Below are 18,512 nucleotides of genomic sequence, written 5' to 3' on the forward strand. Positions count from 1 at the left end.
GCTCAGAAAATCACCTTTGATATTTTACCAATTTGATATCCCGTTGGCTGTCATATGGACCAGATTTATAAGATAATCTTTTCCTTCTTATGAAAAACTTTGGTTTTTCATGGTAACCTATTTATTCATTAGCTATATATACTGATATAGTATCTATATTCCACAATGCCATGCGTGACTTCTTTGAAAGTGACCTTTTAAAAAACAAGAAATCCAGGTAAAGAGGAATAAAAATGTTTTAATTGTTGAAATATATTGGTAAATTGAGTAATCTACATTGCAGTACTAAATGGCTACACGTGGTCATCCTCAAATTAAGAGCTTTCCAAATACCCTTAACCATCAGTCACAAGTCCTTGAAAATAGTATAGGATTAACATGATGGGATGCTGGGATCCCACAAAGGAGAATGAGAGAATCAATGACTGCAAGGGATTTGTGGTGACATCAGCCTTCGACCAAAGAAAATGGAAAGTTAATCAAAACGTGTGTAGGGCATGCAAATTTCAGGAGCTTATTTTTCAACATTGAAAGGTCATACATCGTTCCTAATGGAAGACATTCTCTGACACTTACAGAAAGCTGAAAACCAAAAAGTAAAAAAGGGAAACAGAGAACAGTAAGAATCAATTTAACCATTTTACAGCTAAAAATTAATGTAACGTAGAAATAGTGAAAGGTAACCCACAAATATATTACTTTAGGGAGTTCATTTATAGTGCTTTCTTAGCTGAAGTTATAAATAGAATACAGATTTCATTATATAAAAACTATCAAAAAAGTATCAGTGAAAAGACATGATTTTCATGAGCTGTGTTGAATGGCCAGGGAGACAATGCCGCCAGATACAGCAGGCTGGCTCCAGACACTAGTGGTTTGTCCACTTGTCTTTCTCAGCAGGATCCCAGAAAGTTCCATATACCCATGTATTGTTTACCTGATTCCTTTCTAGTACCACAGCATTCAACATGTACCCAGGGTTTCAACTACAGACTTGAGAATTTGGGTGGGGAGGGGAGGCGGAGTGGGCGACTAGTTAGAATTTCCTTAGAAATTTCTGTGCACGTCACGACGGCCCATGGAGTGCAATTCCTTCCAAATCTTAATGAGCAAGCTGTGAAGACAACAACAGCAAGAGGGAAAAGAGTTAGCAAGCTTAACAAAGGACAACTTAGAAAAAAAAAAAAATCAGCTTTCAGCCTACGAATTATTTACTGATTTTCTTTTCAGTAAAACACACATTCAAGGTTCACTCGATACTTAAGACTGAATAAGCGGCCAACACAGAGCTAAGAACTGATGACACTTTATATAAAGAGAGGAAGAGCCATGGGGAAAGAGACTGATAAACTTAGAATTAAAATATGACATGATAGGGACACCTAGGTGGCTCAGTCGTTTAAGCATCTGCCTTCGGCTCAGGTCACAATCCCAGGGTCCTGGGAATGAGTCCCGCATCGGACTCCTTGCTCAGCGGGGAGCCTGCTTCTCCCTCTGCCTGCCACTCCCCCTGCTTGTACTCTCTCCCTCTCTCTGACGGATAAATTTTTTAAAAATCTTTTAAAAAATTAAAAAATAAAATAAAATATGGCGTGATAATGCCCAGACCAAGCTGCACATCAGCATCACCCAAATTAAAGACAGACTGCTCAGCCATGATGTCATCCCTCCCCTACTGGGTCAGCCCCTGCTGGGAGAGGGGTAGCCATGCACCCTCTCTCCAGCTCTCCCAGGGGAACCTGCTCCAGCCAGTCCCTCCACAAGCATCTGAGAGCACCACTTCAGCTCCTCCCTGCCCAGGGATGCTCCACACATCTAGGCAGGCATAATGCTCACCCGAGAGTCATCTGTAGAAGAAACTACACGTTTGTACCGTGATATAAGTATTGTAAGAGATTCTGAAATCATTCCTCAATTTCTTTCAAAAAGTCACCAAAAGAACTTTGAACTCCAGTCATTAAGGGAGTTCAGTGGCATTATTTCAAGAGATTTGGCATGTTAGGTCAAAAAAAGTGTCTCCAGTCCTTTCCATAGAATAGCTTCCTCTGCAAAGGACAGTCTTCTCCTCGGGGTTTCTGCCCAATAACTTTTTTTAAAAGATTTTATTTATCTATTTATTTGAGACAGAGCACAAGCAGGGGGAATAGCAGAGGGAGAGGGAGAAGCAGGCTCCCCGCTGAGCAGGGAGCCCGATGTGGGACTCGGTCCCAGGACCCTGAGATCATGACCTGAGCCAAAGGCAGTCGCTTAACTGACTGAGCCACCCAGGCACCTCTCTGGCCAATAACTTAAGCCCAGAGAGCCATGAGCTCAGACATGTCAAGTACCAGAGTGGATGCTTAGCAACTCTGGAAAAAGAAGAGCCTTTCAACTGAGAACACTTTTCAGACAATTCAAAGGGACAGGGATAGCAATAAAATAGGTTTATACTCATGAGAATAAAGAGATATTTTAGCTAGCAGTCTCAAGTTGCAGGCTGGTTTACCAGCAAGATTGCTAAATTGTTATCAGGGAATTTGAGATCCACACACAAAGTGGAACAACCATCTTGTCCAACCGTCCCATGAGAAAACCGAATTTGAGAAAGCCTGAGAGAAGGTTAGGGATTCCTCTGAGGTCCTATGTTAGTGACGGAGTTAACACACCTCCTGATACCTATCTACATGGCACCCCTTTCCACTCTATTCTCATGCTTTTTGAAATACAAGCTACTTTCAGGAGGATAACATATGCTTGTTTTCAACTAGATTATCTTTCCTATTTGATGCAAATAACAAATGTACTTCTGCACAGTGGAAAACCGGCAGGGAACCTAGAGGGTTAGAACTCTTAAAAATACTAGAAATAGAAAATCTCCAGCAAATTCCCAAAGAGAAACTCAACACTCTATAATGTGGTCATGGGCCCTAGGGAATAAAGCTCCATAATGCTTTCACCTTGAGGAGACAGTCTTCAAAAAATGGCTACCCAAGATTGTGGTATCTCTTGTCAGGAAGACACTGCTTACAGTCTCTGTGTCCCTCTCCCCCAGCGGGAAAAGTTAGTCTCCACCCATAAGCTTATTCTGTGACCCCCTCCCCATCCCAAACACCCAAATCCAGTATCTGGCCTTGAGCAAGAAGTCAGCATCAAGTCAGTTTTGCTTTGGGTCTGCCAAAGGCTGGATTCTCAATACAAAACAGAATAGTATGATGATGAAAACAACAGTCACTGCAACTGCCCTTTATTTCATATTGAATCCTAACAACACCCTTCAAGCTAAGCCCGGGTGCCATTTTACAGATTATAAAATGGAGGCTACAAGGGGGAAGTAACTTGCCCCGCTAGTAAGTGAAAGAGCCTGAATTCAAATCCAAGGTTGTCTGACTCCCAAAAGAGAATGGGCTATCTCAGGAGATAGGGCATTCCTGATCACAGGACGTTCAAAAGAGGCCAGATGTCAGTCAGCAAGACCGAGACGCAGTGGGGATCCAAGCGTCATGTCCGTCCTTGGACCAGATGAACTGAGACTTTCTGCCTCTGTGGAAATGCTGCACAGGATCTTTTAGAAACTGGCACACAGAGGGTTAATAAAGGAAAGCTTGTTTTCTCCTGTTCTTGTTCTTGTCTTAGGATAATTCTACCTCCAAGCTCTTGACCAGGACACCAGGTCCACAGTGCATCATCTTTCAGACAATGGTTTCTTCTGTGTACATTGAACATGTTTTATAATATCCAACCGAGTTTGGTCTGTGGCTTTACTATTCCTTCCTGCATAACTACATTTCTGTATAAGGATGACTGCCCATCTCATTTGGTACAGCTACATCTCCTCTCTGTATATTAACTGACCCCTGGCTATTGCCAACACTTAATATTGATCCTAATTTAATTGCCAGTCCCAGCCTCTCTGGTCTCTCCCTATTTGTCATTTCCAAAGTCTTAGCCCCTCAGTTTTTGGCAATGAAGAGTGAAACCTTCATGTTTTAGGCAAACACTTAGCTTGTTCTTATTAAATGAATCAGGTTGCATTTGAAACAAAATGAAATGAAAAATAAAATTAACTGCAAAGAAAGTTGACCTAATTATCAAAGACCCCTTTATAACATAACATGCTCCATTTCATAGATTTAACCACAAGATGAGACCCCTCTTAATCTTGAAGTCCAAGATTTCTTAGAAACAGCTAGCAACAATATTTGTAGTTCATTCATCATCAAGGCTAAATACGTACAATTATTTAGAAAAAATACAGTACCTCTTGATTACGGAGTCATGATATTTTCTTCTAATCTTAAAGAGAAAATTAAGAAAAGTTAAATATTTGGATTATAAAGAACGTATCTAGTTTCCTAAAAAATGACAAGTAGTAGTGACTTATATGTATTTGCTAGTCCAGATCAGAATGCAGAGAAACAGCAATGAGGAACAAGAGCTACGGTATGTTACAAATAAGGTAGTATAGCCTGTGTGTAAATGAAACATATTAACAGTCCTTTAAAACTATGCATCAGACAACTGTACAGTGGTTGGTAAACCAGCATTCTTACCACGAGCCACACATTTAAGCAAGAAGCTAGCTCTGAGGCTGTTGTTGTCCGTGTCTATTATCAAAATGACATTAGCCCCACAATTACTACTTGTTGAAACAAAAAGGGGCCTCACTTCATTTAATTATACAATACGCAGTTGATTTTCCTCTAATCCTCAGACTGTTATCTGTATATTACAGGAATATGTTATAAGAATTTACCTTTATTTCTACAAAAACTCCATAAACTTACTGAAACATTTGCTTTCACTGTCATACTGATCGTCACTGAAATTAACAATAAATTTAAATTATCCATGGAGAAAAACTTTTTTCATCCATGGAACATAGCCACAAATAGAAGCTAAATTTTGCTCTAGAACTACTCTCATCATGTAGGTGGCAATTTCAACAAATGATTACAGTGAACAGATAATGGTTTTTCTACATGGTTAACTGCAACTGAGTAATATGTAGGTTGAGTCAGGCAAGCTGAAATATAAATTTTATATTTTTTTTCAAAAAACAAAAAGATAAATATTTAGAGAAAGTAAACCTCACAATTTTACTTACTTTTTCGTACAGTCTTTGTTTGATTGGATACCATATTGACAGCTTCAGATGGTAGACCTACATATACCCCTCCATAGTTTCTTAATGAAAAGAAGCAGAGAGAGAAAAATCAGACCAATATCAATGATACTCTATATTTGCAGAAAGTGATAGAAGCATGGAGTACTGCCAACAATTATAGAACTATTAAAATAACTCATGACTTTTCAAAAGTAGAATTTGGAACATTACTGCCCTTGGAAATATAATTTTTTCTATGTTAAAGAAGCTCTATATGAAAAAAGAAAGCTAAGTTGAGTGAGTAGAATTTTTAGATATTTAACTTGGAATGAGAAAGAGGAAAAGAGATTGGGATTTTTTTATAATTTAGTACAGTAATAAATATCCACAGAGTAACATGTTACAGTTAATCAGTCAATATTCATCAAGAATTCATAGTGGTCAATGTGGTAATAGGTGCTATGGACACACAGAACATTTCCCTGGAGGTAGATACAAACATAAAAGGAGCAGAGAGAGAGCTAAGGAGTAATGAGAGTAGGGTGCAGTCCACCAGAGAAGGAGAGGGAGAGTGGAGTGGGAGGGGAGAATGAACGAAGTCATCCGTTAGGGAGAACAGCACATCCAAAGGCCACAGGATAGAAACCAGCACAGGCCATGAGCACAGGACAAAACCCAAGCTTGCGTGAAGGCAAAGATTATGAACCCTGAGCAAGTCCTTTTTCAGATCACACGCTCCTACCTGTATTCTCTGTGCCAGAAGTTGTCCGGGTGTAATCTATGTTATTGGTAATGTACTACATACAATGTTAAATTACATCCATTCGTTAAATTAATCCATGAAGATGGCCAAAATTATTCAAATTAAAGCCAGCTTCAATGTCAAACATACCTTCTCTTGTCATCTTCCGTTATAGATTCTTCTGTTCTAAAAGGCCAAAAATATTTGCTATAAGCCATTTGGTCACATAGTCAGACACTTCATTTTTTATTATGAGTAAAAGAGGGCTATTAACTGAGAATCAATTTTTTTCAAGTTCTGTCATCAAATATTTTTGTAACACACTATTGTTTCTACCTCAATTATTCATGCATTAAAAAAATTAGTCATTTTCTACTTAACAAAATGTGCAAATTCAGCAAATGCCAAAAAGTCCAAGTGCTAAACAAAAGGACATATGGAGGGCCACCGAGATTGCAAAAGGCACATTAACTTGGCATCAGGAAGCCTGGTTTCTTGTCATGGGCATGCCATCAGCACAGAGAGGCTGTGGGCAAACTGCTTGCCTGCATCTCATCTATAAAATAAGGTGGTCAACCAGATGATTCCCAAGGTCCCCTCCGGTCCTAGGGGACTATGATTCTGTGATCCTCATGCCACTCAGTGGCACCACTCAAGGTATAAAAGATTTCTTTAGTGCAGAAGAGTTCATATCCATTTGACTTCCTCCTATCTAAAAAAAAAAAAAAAGCCATTTTATACATGATCTGCACAGAGGAGGAAATGTTTAAAAGGAAATTTTTAGAGGGAATCACTATTTTAAATTGCAAAGCCTCTTTCCTTGCATGAGAGGAACTCATATTCTACTGATATTCCTTGGCATATTTCTAAAAGGATCAGGAAACTTTCCTTCAAGCACTAGTTAGCATACATGAGTTACTTTTCTTAAAGAAAAAAACCCCAAGATCCAAATGTATCTGGCTGAACCCAACATGTAATTCTAAAGGGCTTCAGTCAAGAAGAAAGAAAAAAAAAAACATCTAAACAGCTTCACTGAATCTTCTAATTTTAGGGATTGTCTAGTCATGGTTTCACCCATTTAAAAGCTGTGAATGTTTCCAATGTATATGTACAGGAGATTTTACTTCATTGCATCCGTCAGGAAGTCTCCAGCCTATAAAGAAGGGAGGTGTAGATTTGGAAATCATCCGTTGAACACTGGCTGTGCCCACAGCTAATACTCTGATAGAGTGCAAAATCCATCTTGAGATCTGATTTATCCAAATTGAGCACACAACCTAAATTCACCAGATAATAGTCAATTTCCTTCATCTCCTGCTAAAGTTGGATCATTTTTTAATTCAAAGGTGTCAAAGCCATAATGTATTAGAAATGGGGTTATGCTTATTGAAGTAGTATCACAAAGTGTTGTTCACTACTTTTAATTAAAATGGATTTATAACCTGTTAGTACAGATAACAGGAAAATGATGGTGACTAACTCGTTGGAGTATATTAGAACTGTCTACCTCAGTCCCAAATGGCTAATGCCATCATGACATTGTTTCTGAAGCTGCATGTAACTGGTAGTTTTGGACATATACAATGTCTCATTTTCTGGCACAGCTGTTCTTTTCATATCCAACTCTGTTTATTTTAATTCTTTCTCCCCTTGCCTAATTCTGCTTAATGATATACTAAAGGCTTTAAAATATATTTTAACTCCCCCAAATGTAAGAAAACAGTAAACTATTTTTAATCTACTATCTCTTATAAAGTATTCAATACCCTGAAACCCACTCTGTGTTCTCCATTATAAAATTCATCAACAACCTTGTACATCTAACTTGCAGGAAATTATAATATAGCCACCATATTTATTAGATAATAAATTAAGCTTCAGACATATTACTAAATCATTACCAATACCATTTATGAAGACTTATTGGATGTCTATTCTTTTAAGCCTTCAAATAAGTTACAAGGCTTGCCTTTGTATATATGCCCCCCACATATGAGACTGCTGCTTTACCCGTTCCTTCCACAATTATTCTACAATATGAAGACCACATGGGTAAAAACAGCGGCATCACTGAGTCTCTCCTGCGTGTCAGATACAGGGCAGGACACTTCATGGGCATCACTGCAATTTCTCACAACAGCTCTGAGAGTTTAGACCTGGGAAAATAGGTCCACAGAGCCACGTAATTAAGAAATATGCAAGACCAATAAGTAAGACTGACATTTACACCCCATCTGACACCAAAAACCATGCTCCACACTCCAATTCGTCACTTGCCTCTCAAATAGGAAGATGGAAAACTAAAAACACTGCCAGTGACAAACCAGCCTGGTAGCTGCTCCTGACCTGGGGACTGCCTCCACACCGCTCCTGCAAAAGCTCTGAGCATCACCTCGTCCTCATAGCCTCCTGGGGAACTGATCAGGCACACGCTAGTGCTGTTATACGGTTTCCTTCAATCCTCATCACAATCCTGCACGGCGGGGATGAGCCACATTTTTAAGAACTTTTATTTATTTATTTGAGAGAGCGAGCTCGTGTGAGAGGGGGGAGGGGCAGAAGACGATGGGGAGAGAGAGTTCCAAGCAGACTCCGAACTGAGCCTGGAGCCCGATGTGGGGCTTGATCCCAGGACCCGGAGATCATGACCTGAGCTGAAATCAAGAGTCGGACGCTTAGCGACTGAGGCACGCAGGCGCCCCAGCCACATTTTAAAGATGAAAAGCTGAGGCTCTGAAAGGTTGAGTAGCATGGCCCAAGGTGACACAGCTAGGTGACCAGTTTGCGTGATTCCAACTCCCACCCCATAAACTGTGAGCCCACATTCAGGTGTATCAGAGAAACACCCCATCTCCCAAGCTGGATCTCTCCAATTTTTATCACCCCACTTAAGAGGGAAGCAAGACAGTAGGAAGACAGCTCTTTCCAGCTTTGCTTGCTGCCCCAGTCTGCATCACCGCAGCCGCTGGTTCGTTTCCAGAACAAGCCCTGGATGACAAAATTCAGACGGGATAGCCCCGACCTGGCGGTGCGCTTCAGAAGTCTGGGTCCCTTCTCCTTCTCCTCCAGCTCCTAGATGTTCATACCCCCATCCTCTCTCCTTTGTCACTCCAGCCTGAGGTGTGGTAGCCGCTTCCTGCTTTTACCACCCCTGATCTCTCAGTCTCGCTTCCGTACATCCACAATCCTCCCAGACCCCCTTAACTAATTCCTCATAGCGAATTCTCTCTGTTAGGGTAGTTAATGTGTTTTTCTCTTCTCTGTCTGGACACTAAAACCGATACATTACTTGGTAGCAAGAATGGGGTTTATCTCCCACCTCCTGGATTGAAGACGTCTTACTGAAGCATCTAAAGTACCTGTCCCTTGCTGTTTATCAGGTCAATGTACTGGACCAGCCTGCCGTGCTGAGGGATATCAGTAAGATCAGGATATTGCAGAACAAAGGATGAGAGGGAGCAGGGCGATCTATGGAACAGAGGTAAGACAGGGATGTAAACTGTCGGCCATGCCAGGTAAAAGCAACCTGCTTCTGTAATCCCTGCAAAGTGGTTCAGAAAGAAAGTACCTGCCAGACCAAAGGTTGCCTAACAGGAGCTGGAGGCTATGTTGATTATTTTCAATAAAGACACACCTTGAATAGCAGCTAAAATCACCCCTTCATGAAGTTTACAATAATCAAAGTCACTCTCTGAAATAAAGCTGCCTTCTGCACGGGCCACCCAGGCAAGTTAAATGGGGATGTGTGAAGTTTCTCTGCGCTTCCATTTTTTCAAGTCTTTGGTGCCAGCACTAATTTCTCCAACTCCCCCCTAGAGATGCTGTATGCCTTTTTCTTTATTATTCTGGTAGGGAAGGAAAATTCTATGGGCTTCTACTTGGCCCTTCCTACCATGACAGCCATTACTTCACAGGTCAAGGGACCAATGGGTGGCTTCTGCCAATTGCCAAATACATCTCCTCTGATTATGAATTCAAGAACTGAGGGAATAACCAAGCATGGGTCTCCAGACTACTGGGCACAGTATAATTTGAACAGTAGCCAAATGTCCTGACTATCATAAGCCCACCCATGGACTGGTGGGCCACAGGCATTTTGGGTCCTCAGATATTAACATCAATTCAGAGCTGGTATCTAGAAAGTGCTAAAAAGTTCAGGTCCTTCCTTTTGCTCTGGACACAACTGCTCTAGTAAATGGACACAAGTCCCTTTGAGGAAGACGTGGAGAAATATCTACAGTACCTACGGGAGGCAGTGTTGAAAGTTCCCTCAAGGCAACATGGCCTCAATCACTGGGAGTCTGACTTGGGTCTGGAAACTGGGTTAAGTGGCTATGCCTTTCCACTGTGGTGACTCGAGTTAGGTTTCTGGTTACAGACCAGAAGTTCTCCTCTTATAAAAATACAGAGAGGGAGAAAATGAACCTTTAGAAGGCTGTCCTTCAGAGGCGCCTGGGTGGCTCAGTCAGTTAAGCATCTGCTTTCGGCTCAGGTCATGATCCCAGGGTCCTGGGATCGAGCCCCGCATCAGGCTCCCTGCTCAGCGGGGAACCTGCTTCTCCTTCTGCTCGTGCTCACTCTCTGTCTCTCTAATAAGTAAATAAAATCTTAAAAAAAAATAGAAGGCTGTCCTTCTAATTTATCCCTAGGGAAACCGTAATCAACCAGCCATCATCAAAGTTCCTTCCAGGATGAGCCGTTGTGCCCCTTCATCCCAACTCTGTCCATGACGGCAAGCGTGCCTACCTTGTCTCAAGTGGTTAAGTTCTGCCACTCAGTAGAAATGTGATCCTGCCCTCTGGGATCCCGTCCTGCCCGGTGAGATAAAGAGCCCATCTCAGGCAGTGACTCCTCTGTCACAGCCCCCCTACAGAGGACCACCTTAGAGTTTATCAGGGACCCCCTCTCACTATGCATTCCTCAAATTTCTCAAAGCCTTAGTGGAGGGGGTATCCTCTGCGGTGGGGAGCAGGTCATACTTGAAAAATTCACACCAACATCCTCTTCTCCTTAAGCCTTTGGACTCCTTCCTCTCCGGCATCCCACGAAAGTTCTAGCCTACTCCGCCCCTGGTTAGAGTGTAAGCTCACTGTGTGTGAGGGTCACCAACCAGGATAATTAACCTGTTAGAGTCCCCTCCATGCACCTAAAGGATTAAATCCAGAACACTATCAATACATTCAATCTAACTCAGTATATATACTCCTTCCTATTTGGTCTCCCACCCTTAGAACCCCATTTCCACACACATGCCTTCGGTTCCTGGTCGTATAAACTACAAAATCCTGCAATTACTTTGCAATATAGGCTCACTCCTTTCAGGTCAGACTGTGTGTGTCTGTCCCATGGAAGCACACGGAGCTCTGACTCTATCTGTGTATCTAGAGGCAGGAAGCGGTGGCTGGAGTAGGTCTGGAGCATAAGGGTCACCTAACAAAGCCACCTCCCCAGGCGAGGGGACCCAACTCCACGCCTCCCCACCCAGCTGGCCCACCCCTCTCCCAAAGGCACTCCTGGGAAAACTGGAAGTTTCTGGCTGGCAAAGATGGGGAAAGTAAGTCAGCTTCGTTTCATCTCAATTCTAATTTAGGCCATTCTAGTGCCCTCGCATGAGGAGTGAGAACCAGAAGAAGCTAAAACAGCCATCTCTAGCCAAGCCAGGGACTAAAAAGCTACAGAGTGCTCCCTACAGTGTGGAACAGAATCTAAAACAACTAAGAGGAAAAGCCCTTCCATTTGACACAGTTTCAATGCCCCAAAGCAATAAGACAAGAAAGTCACAGCCCCCTTCATTCGCCGTTTCCCCAACTCAGTAAAGAGTAATGGGAGGGAAGGAAAAATGTGAAGAGGCAAGTAGACTCCTTTTATTCAGTGGTGTAAGCAAACACCTACTTGAATAAGTTTAAGGGTCTGGAAAGGCCAAGATTTAAATACAGTTTCATTTACTGGCTCAAGTTATAATTTCAAGTTCTCGATTATCAGTCACATGGGCCCCGGTCTCAGTGAGGCAGGGAGGCACATGAGAGAGAATGGAAGGCGACCGGAGGGAAGGGGCTAGAAGTAGGAGCTGGGGTTCACATATAAACAGGGTCCATTTCGCAGTTGTGCCCAGGACCAGTCTTAGAAGGAAGACTTACTTCTGTAGTGCCAAGAGCAAAGGAGCAAAGTAGTGCTAACAGACTCAAATTAATTTTAACAGGTATGCACTCCACCTTCTGGCTACGTGTAAGCCACACTACAGAGCACACTTACGGGATGCACTTGTTTTCTCCAGAGGGAGCAGGGCTGAAAGCCTGCTGCTAAGTGACTTTCTCTGGTATTGAGACAGTATTTTGTTTATGATCATACACAGCATATGAAAATGTGTGGAAAGTGATATAATCTTGGGAAAAAAAATATTAACAATGAAATCGTCTTAATCATAAGCTCACATCCCATCTTATGAGGAAAACCTTTTAAGCCCCAAGAACCTTTCTAACCAACATGTGGCTTATGTATGAACAATTTTGGATCAGGTTTAAGTAATACAGTGGGCATTTCATTAAAATTGGGTCTCCTTTTGTTGGCAAAGATTTAGCTTCTTTTATCAAAGACTAGATATTCACAGGGAAAGCATGTGTCGAGGGTAAAGCCACCCCTTGAGACTCATGATGATTTCACAGAGTAAGAGGACATGCTCACAGACTCTGACTCAGGTTCTTGGCCATGGCACCACCAGCAACGTTTGCAGAGACAAGTGTTACTGAGGGTGGACCACAAGTCAACGTATTTCCCCCACTTTGGAGATGGGTGAAAAGATAAATCCTCCGTTGATAGTTTAAAATGACACACCCTTGCAGAGCAGTAGACTGTTTGGTGGTATCTAGCTCACCAAAATTGACCCAACCCATGGCCTTCTCACAGGCATGTCAGAAAAAGAAGAAGAAAAAATGCAAAAAACCAACCGACCAACGGCAACCACCACAACTAAGCTTAACTTCAGGTTTCACAACTGCTTTCTTCGAGCTCAGCATTTCCATCAAATACTTCCAGCCTACTTCCTGTGAACTCCCTAGCACCAGCATGGCGCTCTTGCAAGCCTTCTCAGATGGAATGTCTACGCTGATCCAGAATCTCTAGGTAACTGCACACCCATCTGCTTCACACCAGCTGTGTAGACCTTTCCTAAATGAACCAGAGAGACTGAATTCCTCTCTAAACAAATATGAGCACTGACTTCTTTAAAGTCAAGATTCCAGAAACGGAGCTGCCTCCAAACCAGCTATGTGTCTGTGGTTGCTCTTTGGGGCAGGCTGGCTCCCTTCTGCCTATCCTTCTTGCATGAATATAGTTGTGAATGCCTGTTTAAAACCAAATACCCAAAGAGAACACTTCAACCTTTTAGGTTATTCTACCGTGATTTTCATCTTATCAGTAACCATCACTTTAATGAAGAGAAACCTTACTTAGAGTTACTCTATAAAATAGAAGCCACTGCTTTTTCTTCCTCAGTAATACCTGGTAGTCAAAATATTTTTGTCACTGTATTTGCTTGGTAAAATAATGGAACCATGGCACTGATACATTATGTGCACTTTCAAGAACAAATACAGATGATAAATATTAGCCAGCAGCCGGCCACTCCAATTAGCATCTCCTGTTTCAGCCTGGCTACAGCTTGCCTTAAAACTCACAAAGTTCTCATTTCCCTGGCCTTTCAGAATGAACAGTTTTGTGGCAAAGAAATGATTTATTTTTTACTTATTTATCAAGAAAAACATTCTAAATATTAGTGATAATCTAAGAAGTAGAAAAGCAGCGTGCAGTCTTTTCTTTTTCCATATTTGCAGTATCACTAAAGAGGCCAAACTTATTTTGATTTGTAAACAATAAAATTTAATATGGAAACCTCTGGAGACCATGTGCATAGCTCTAATTATTTTTAGATGCCATTCACAATAATATTTTGGAATAGGCTTATTAATTCATAATGTTTATTTCCTGGACACTACAGCTCTCCAGATAAAGTATAATCATTTAAATTTCTTTATAATATGTTCTTATGATGGCTTCTGCTTTTTTAGGGTGATTTCAAGCAATTCTACCACTTAATTACATATGATTTTGGACAGGATTAATATTTTATCATTGACTATTTTGGACTCTATGTAATCTCATTCATTTCTTCAAAATTCCAAAATTCCTTTGGACAGTTATCTTTAAATCTCTCTCCTTGTATGAGCCCCTTGGCCAATATGGGTCCCTTTCTTTCTTCCAGAACGTATTAGTGGAAAATATGAATAACATTAACTCTTTGTCTGGAGGCAATGGATCAAGAGTCAATTTGCAATTTCCCTACCCTCCTTCTGCTCTCCCTCTAAGAAGCACACAGTGCTCAGGATTATTTTGGCATTGGCTGTAGAAGCAACATTTTGCTAAAGACAGGAATGTTCTCTCCACCTCCTTACCTTAAGAAAATTTGCTTTTCTTCATGGTATCACTTTGCTCAAAATATCCCAGTGTCTCCAAACAGAAGATGAAGCCAGCAGGCTCCCAACCTCCCCACAGAGCTCTTTCAAATGGGACCGATTTCACCTTCACTCAAACCCTCTCCTCTGGGCATTGGAACCCTGCGACAGCAGCCCCAAACACCCTAAAGATTTTTGGCCCTGACCCAAAGGTTTTCTTCTGAACCATCATTACCTTGGATCACTTTAAATCCCGTGAAAATCACCCAATTAAGCTTTGCTTCACATTTTGCTGACTTACTCTATTCCAACAACTTGTATCGCTACGCTAATAACTCACTCCCATGACTGCTCTGAGGAGCTTATTAGTTCCTGGAACTACTTCACCTCTGACATTTTACAGTAGACAATCTCACTCCCTAGAAGGGGGGGAAAAAATCATCCTTCCGCTCTTCCCCTCCCCCCATCCATCCTAAGAAGCCTCCAGTCCAGCCACCCTCCCCCTCTCTCCATTCCTCAGCCTCGTAGGGCTCCCCGTCTCTAGCACGTGCCTTGCAGCCAGCATTTTGGCAACACTTGCTGGTCACCACCCATCTCTCTCTGTCCCGGGATGAATGCACCCATCTGTTTTCTCTCTTCCTGTTCCTACTGCACTGGCCCTACCTAAGGAGAATCTGACCATGTACTGATAGACCAACAATGGGACTGTGTATTTCTTAACTTCAGCTATGCACTGGTTCTTCTACTGTCCTATTCATGACAGAGCCTCTGCCAAGTCTTTTCAATGACACTTAAAACATCTAATAATCCTAGCTACTATTTATGGGCAGCAGGAAAGCATAATGCCAAGTATTATCCCAGGATACTACATATACTGTACTAATAATTATCACAACCCTTGGGCAGTTACTTAACCTCTCTGTGCCCCATAGCCTCGCTTGTAAAATGAAACAGCATTACTATCTCCATCAGATTGTCATGGGTACAGAATGAGATAATGCATAATCACTATATGGCATGCGGTCCTCAAAAAAGGGGAGCTCTAGTAACAGAATGATGATGATAAGGATGAAGATGGTTGCCCTGTACACTTATTATTATCCCAATTTTATGGCCAAGATTACTGAGGACACAATATCACACAGCTGGTAAATGGTGGTAGGAAGTTCAAATGTGGGTCTCCCTGCTTCCAAAACACATGCTTTTTCAATGCTATTTCCACACCATCCTCCTCAACCTCCTGCTACTTCAGGAGGAGGAGTAAGCCCATCAGATACCCTCAGATTTGTAAGGAGCACTAAAGAGGGCTCAGCTGACAGGTGCACGGGCATGAGAAATCCATAAAGGATTCCAAGGACACTCAAAATGAAAGACTCATAATTTCATTTTATGTAAAAGGCAGTGCTTCAATGTGTTTTGTTCATTCATTCTGAGATATTCTTCTCCATAGTCACTACCTTCCATAACAGTAGAATTGCTTTGTCAAGAAAGGAATCTTTATGAAATGTCACCATACAAGTTTTAAGTGAAAGACATATTTGATTTACCTTGTTTAAACTGAGTGGCTATGATCTTTCATTTTCAACAGCAAACATTAAATTCGTGTCAACTAATTTCATACTGTTCTTACCAAAACATGTTTGTAATAGTCCCATAAATATTGCTTAAAATTTAAATAAAGAAATTCTTTTAATAACATGAAAATTGACCTACTGCAGAACATACTTTGTTGCTGCCTGCCCAGTTTTAAGTGCCTTCCATTTGGGTAACAGCATCCAGATTTGTCTTTAGCCACTCTCCCAGACTTTGACCACCTGGTCAGGTGGAGCTAATGGTGCTGGTTGGCTCCAGTGGTGGGCATGTGACCCAGGCCTGGCCAATGAGAAACCCACGTTCCCCTGGCTCATTGGTTGATTCAGAGGGAGGCACATGACCTCATGTTGTGGCAGGGAGAGCCCTAGCCCCAGGACTTTTGATCACACTACTGGGAAAGAAAAGCTCTTTTTCCACAGGAGTTATTAAGCTGCTAAGAGATGACCATCTCCATTACCACTTGGGGAAAGCTTCCTAAAAATGGAGCCCAAAACAAGAAAGCAGAAATGAGTTTCTTCCTGTCATTTGATCACCTGGATCCAGCTGTGCCTGGGGCCAAACCCCTGGAGCTTTTCCATTACACATGCCAATAAATTCCTTTTTGTTTGTTTGTTTAGGCCAGTTTAAGCTGGACTTCTGCCATTTCCAACCAAAAATATCCCATTGCAACCTATGTGTGCCAAATAGCTAAGATAATTCACTGAAATAAAATGGTTGATTTTTCCAGGTTTGTGAAAGCAGCCAAATGTCGTCACACTGAATTCATGTCTATTTTGTTTTGCATGTTACAGAACTGTGATTTAATTTTGAAGAGACAGAGGAAGAGAGAATAAGAAAGACTCACTTGCTGATATGCATGAGTCTGTGTTGTGGTGATTCAATTTCTATACAAGCATACTTCAGAGATAATGCAGGCTAGGTTCCAGACCACAGCCATAAAAGGAATAAAGCGAGTCACATGAATTTTTTGGTTTCTCGGTGCATATAAAAATTATGTTTTTATAACTACACTATACTATAGTTTATTAAGTGTACAATAACATTATGTCTACAAAAACAATGTATATACCTTAATTAAAAAATACGTTATTGCTAAAAAAATGCAAACAATCATCTGAACTTTCAGCAAGTCATAATCACTGATCACAGATCACCATAACAAACCTAACAATGAAAAAGTCTGAAATATTGTGAGATTACCCAAACATGACACAGACAGGAAGTGAGCAAACGCTGTTGGAAAAATGGCTCCAACATAAAAAAATAAAATAAATAAAATAAAACAAAAAAAAAAGAAAGAAAAATGGCTCCAACAGACTTGCCTGACGCAGGGCGGACACAGAACTTCAATCTTTAAAAAATGCATTATCCGCAGAGCGCAATAAAACGGGGTGCAATAAAACAGGGGGTGTGCCTGTGAATCTTCACCCCTACTTCCCTCCTCATCTCAAGTTTCTAAGGTTAACCTCCTAAGTTGTTGAGCCTTCCCACCTGTTCTGGGATTCACTTCCATCACAGATCCCCCTCCTCAAAGATGACCCCCTACCCAAGCCACCCCCAGCACGTCTCACTCCACTGATTCCTACCCCGGAGTCCACAGGTGTGTGTGTAAGACTGATGAATCACAGACCTCTACCCCTGAAACAAATAATACATTATATGTTAATAAAATAAATAAATAAATAAACAAACAAACAGAAAAAGCAAAACAAACTTCCATACACAAGATCATCCATGCACCCAACGGTGTAGAAACAGAAGAAATGAAGAAACGGAAGAAAAGCGTGTAAAATGTTAATGGTGGCTGTCTCTGGTGGTAGATAAGAGCCGATGTTTTCTTTCTTCAAAAAATATTTTTCAAATTTTCTAGGTATTCCTTTTCTTTTCTTTTTTTTTTTTTTTTAAAGATTTTACTTATTTATTTGACAGAGAGAGATAGCGAGAGCAGGAACACAAGCAGGGGGAGTGGGAGAGCGAGAAGCAGGCTTCCTGCCAAGCAGGGAGCCCGATACGGGACTCGATCCCAGGACCCGGGGATCATGACCTGAGCCGAAGGCAGACGCCTAACGACTGAGCCACCCAGGTGCCCCCTAGGTATTCCTTTTCTAACAGAAATATATTTTTTAAAATGCTTCCTCTTTTTTTTTTAACTTTTTAAAAAGTTTTTACGTAAATTCCAGTTAGTTAGCATACGGTATAATATGAGTTTCAGGTGCACAATACAGTGATTCAGCACTTCTGCCCATCTCCATCTTTAACCTGCTAACACCCTTCCCTCCCTTACTGGCAAACATTGTAAGAAGAGAGGCCACATACCACCTCCCCGCTCCTCGCCCACTTCCACTTTCACCCAATTACTACTCACACCCCTCGATGGAAACTACAGTCCCCCAGGTGTCCAGTGGTTTTTCTTCCCCCATTAGCCCGGCTGACCTCTTTGGATTATCGGCCATCCCTTCCCTCAGCTCAGATTTGAAATCGCAGCGTGATCCTTAGATTTTCCTCTCCTTTCCTTCCCCGTTCTGTCATTCAACAAATCTTGATCATATTCCAAGCATACTTTGAACACATCGGCTCTTCTCTCTCCCATTGCTACTGTCCGCAGTCTTCCCTCCCTGTGCCTCCACCCTTCCCCCACCTCACATAC

General features: G+C 41.6%; 1 protein-coding gene across 1 annotated transcript in view; it reads right to left on the bottom strand.

Annotated features, from left to right (window-relative positions):
- Window positions 1–225: 225 nt before the first annotated feature.
- Window positions 226–18,512, bottom strand: part of C5H12orf75 (chromosome 5 C12orf75 homolog) — a 31,683-nt gene continuing 13,396 nt past the window's right edge. Inside the window, exons 3-6 of the mRNA XM_021687594.1 lie at window positions 5,976–6,011; window positions 5,084–5,163; window positions 4,238–4,272; window positions 226–1,114 (exon numbers count right to left, since the gene is read on the bottom strand). Coding sequence (XP_021543269.1) covers window positions 4,268–4,272; window positions 5,084–5,163; window positions 5,976–6,011 — 121 coding nt within the window. The 3' untranslated portion in view covers window positions 226–1,114; window positions 4,238–4,267. The remainder of the gene's footprint in view (window positions 1,115–4,237; window positions 4,273–5,083; window positions 5,164–5,975; window positions 6,012–18,512) is intronic.

The sequence above is a fragment of the Neomonachus schauinslandi genome, chromosome 5, assembly GCF_002201575.2.
Source record: "Neomonachus schauinslandi chromosome 5, ASM220157v2, whole genome shotgun sequence".
In the NCBI taxonomy this organism is placed as follows: Eukaryota; Metazoa; Chordata; class Mammalia; order Carnivora; family Phocidae; genus Neomonachus; species Neomonachus schauinslandi.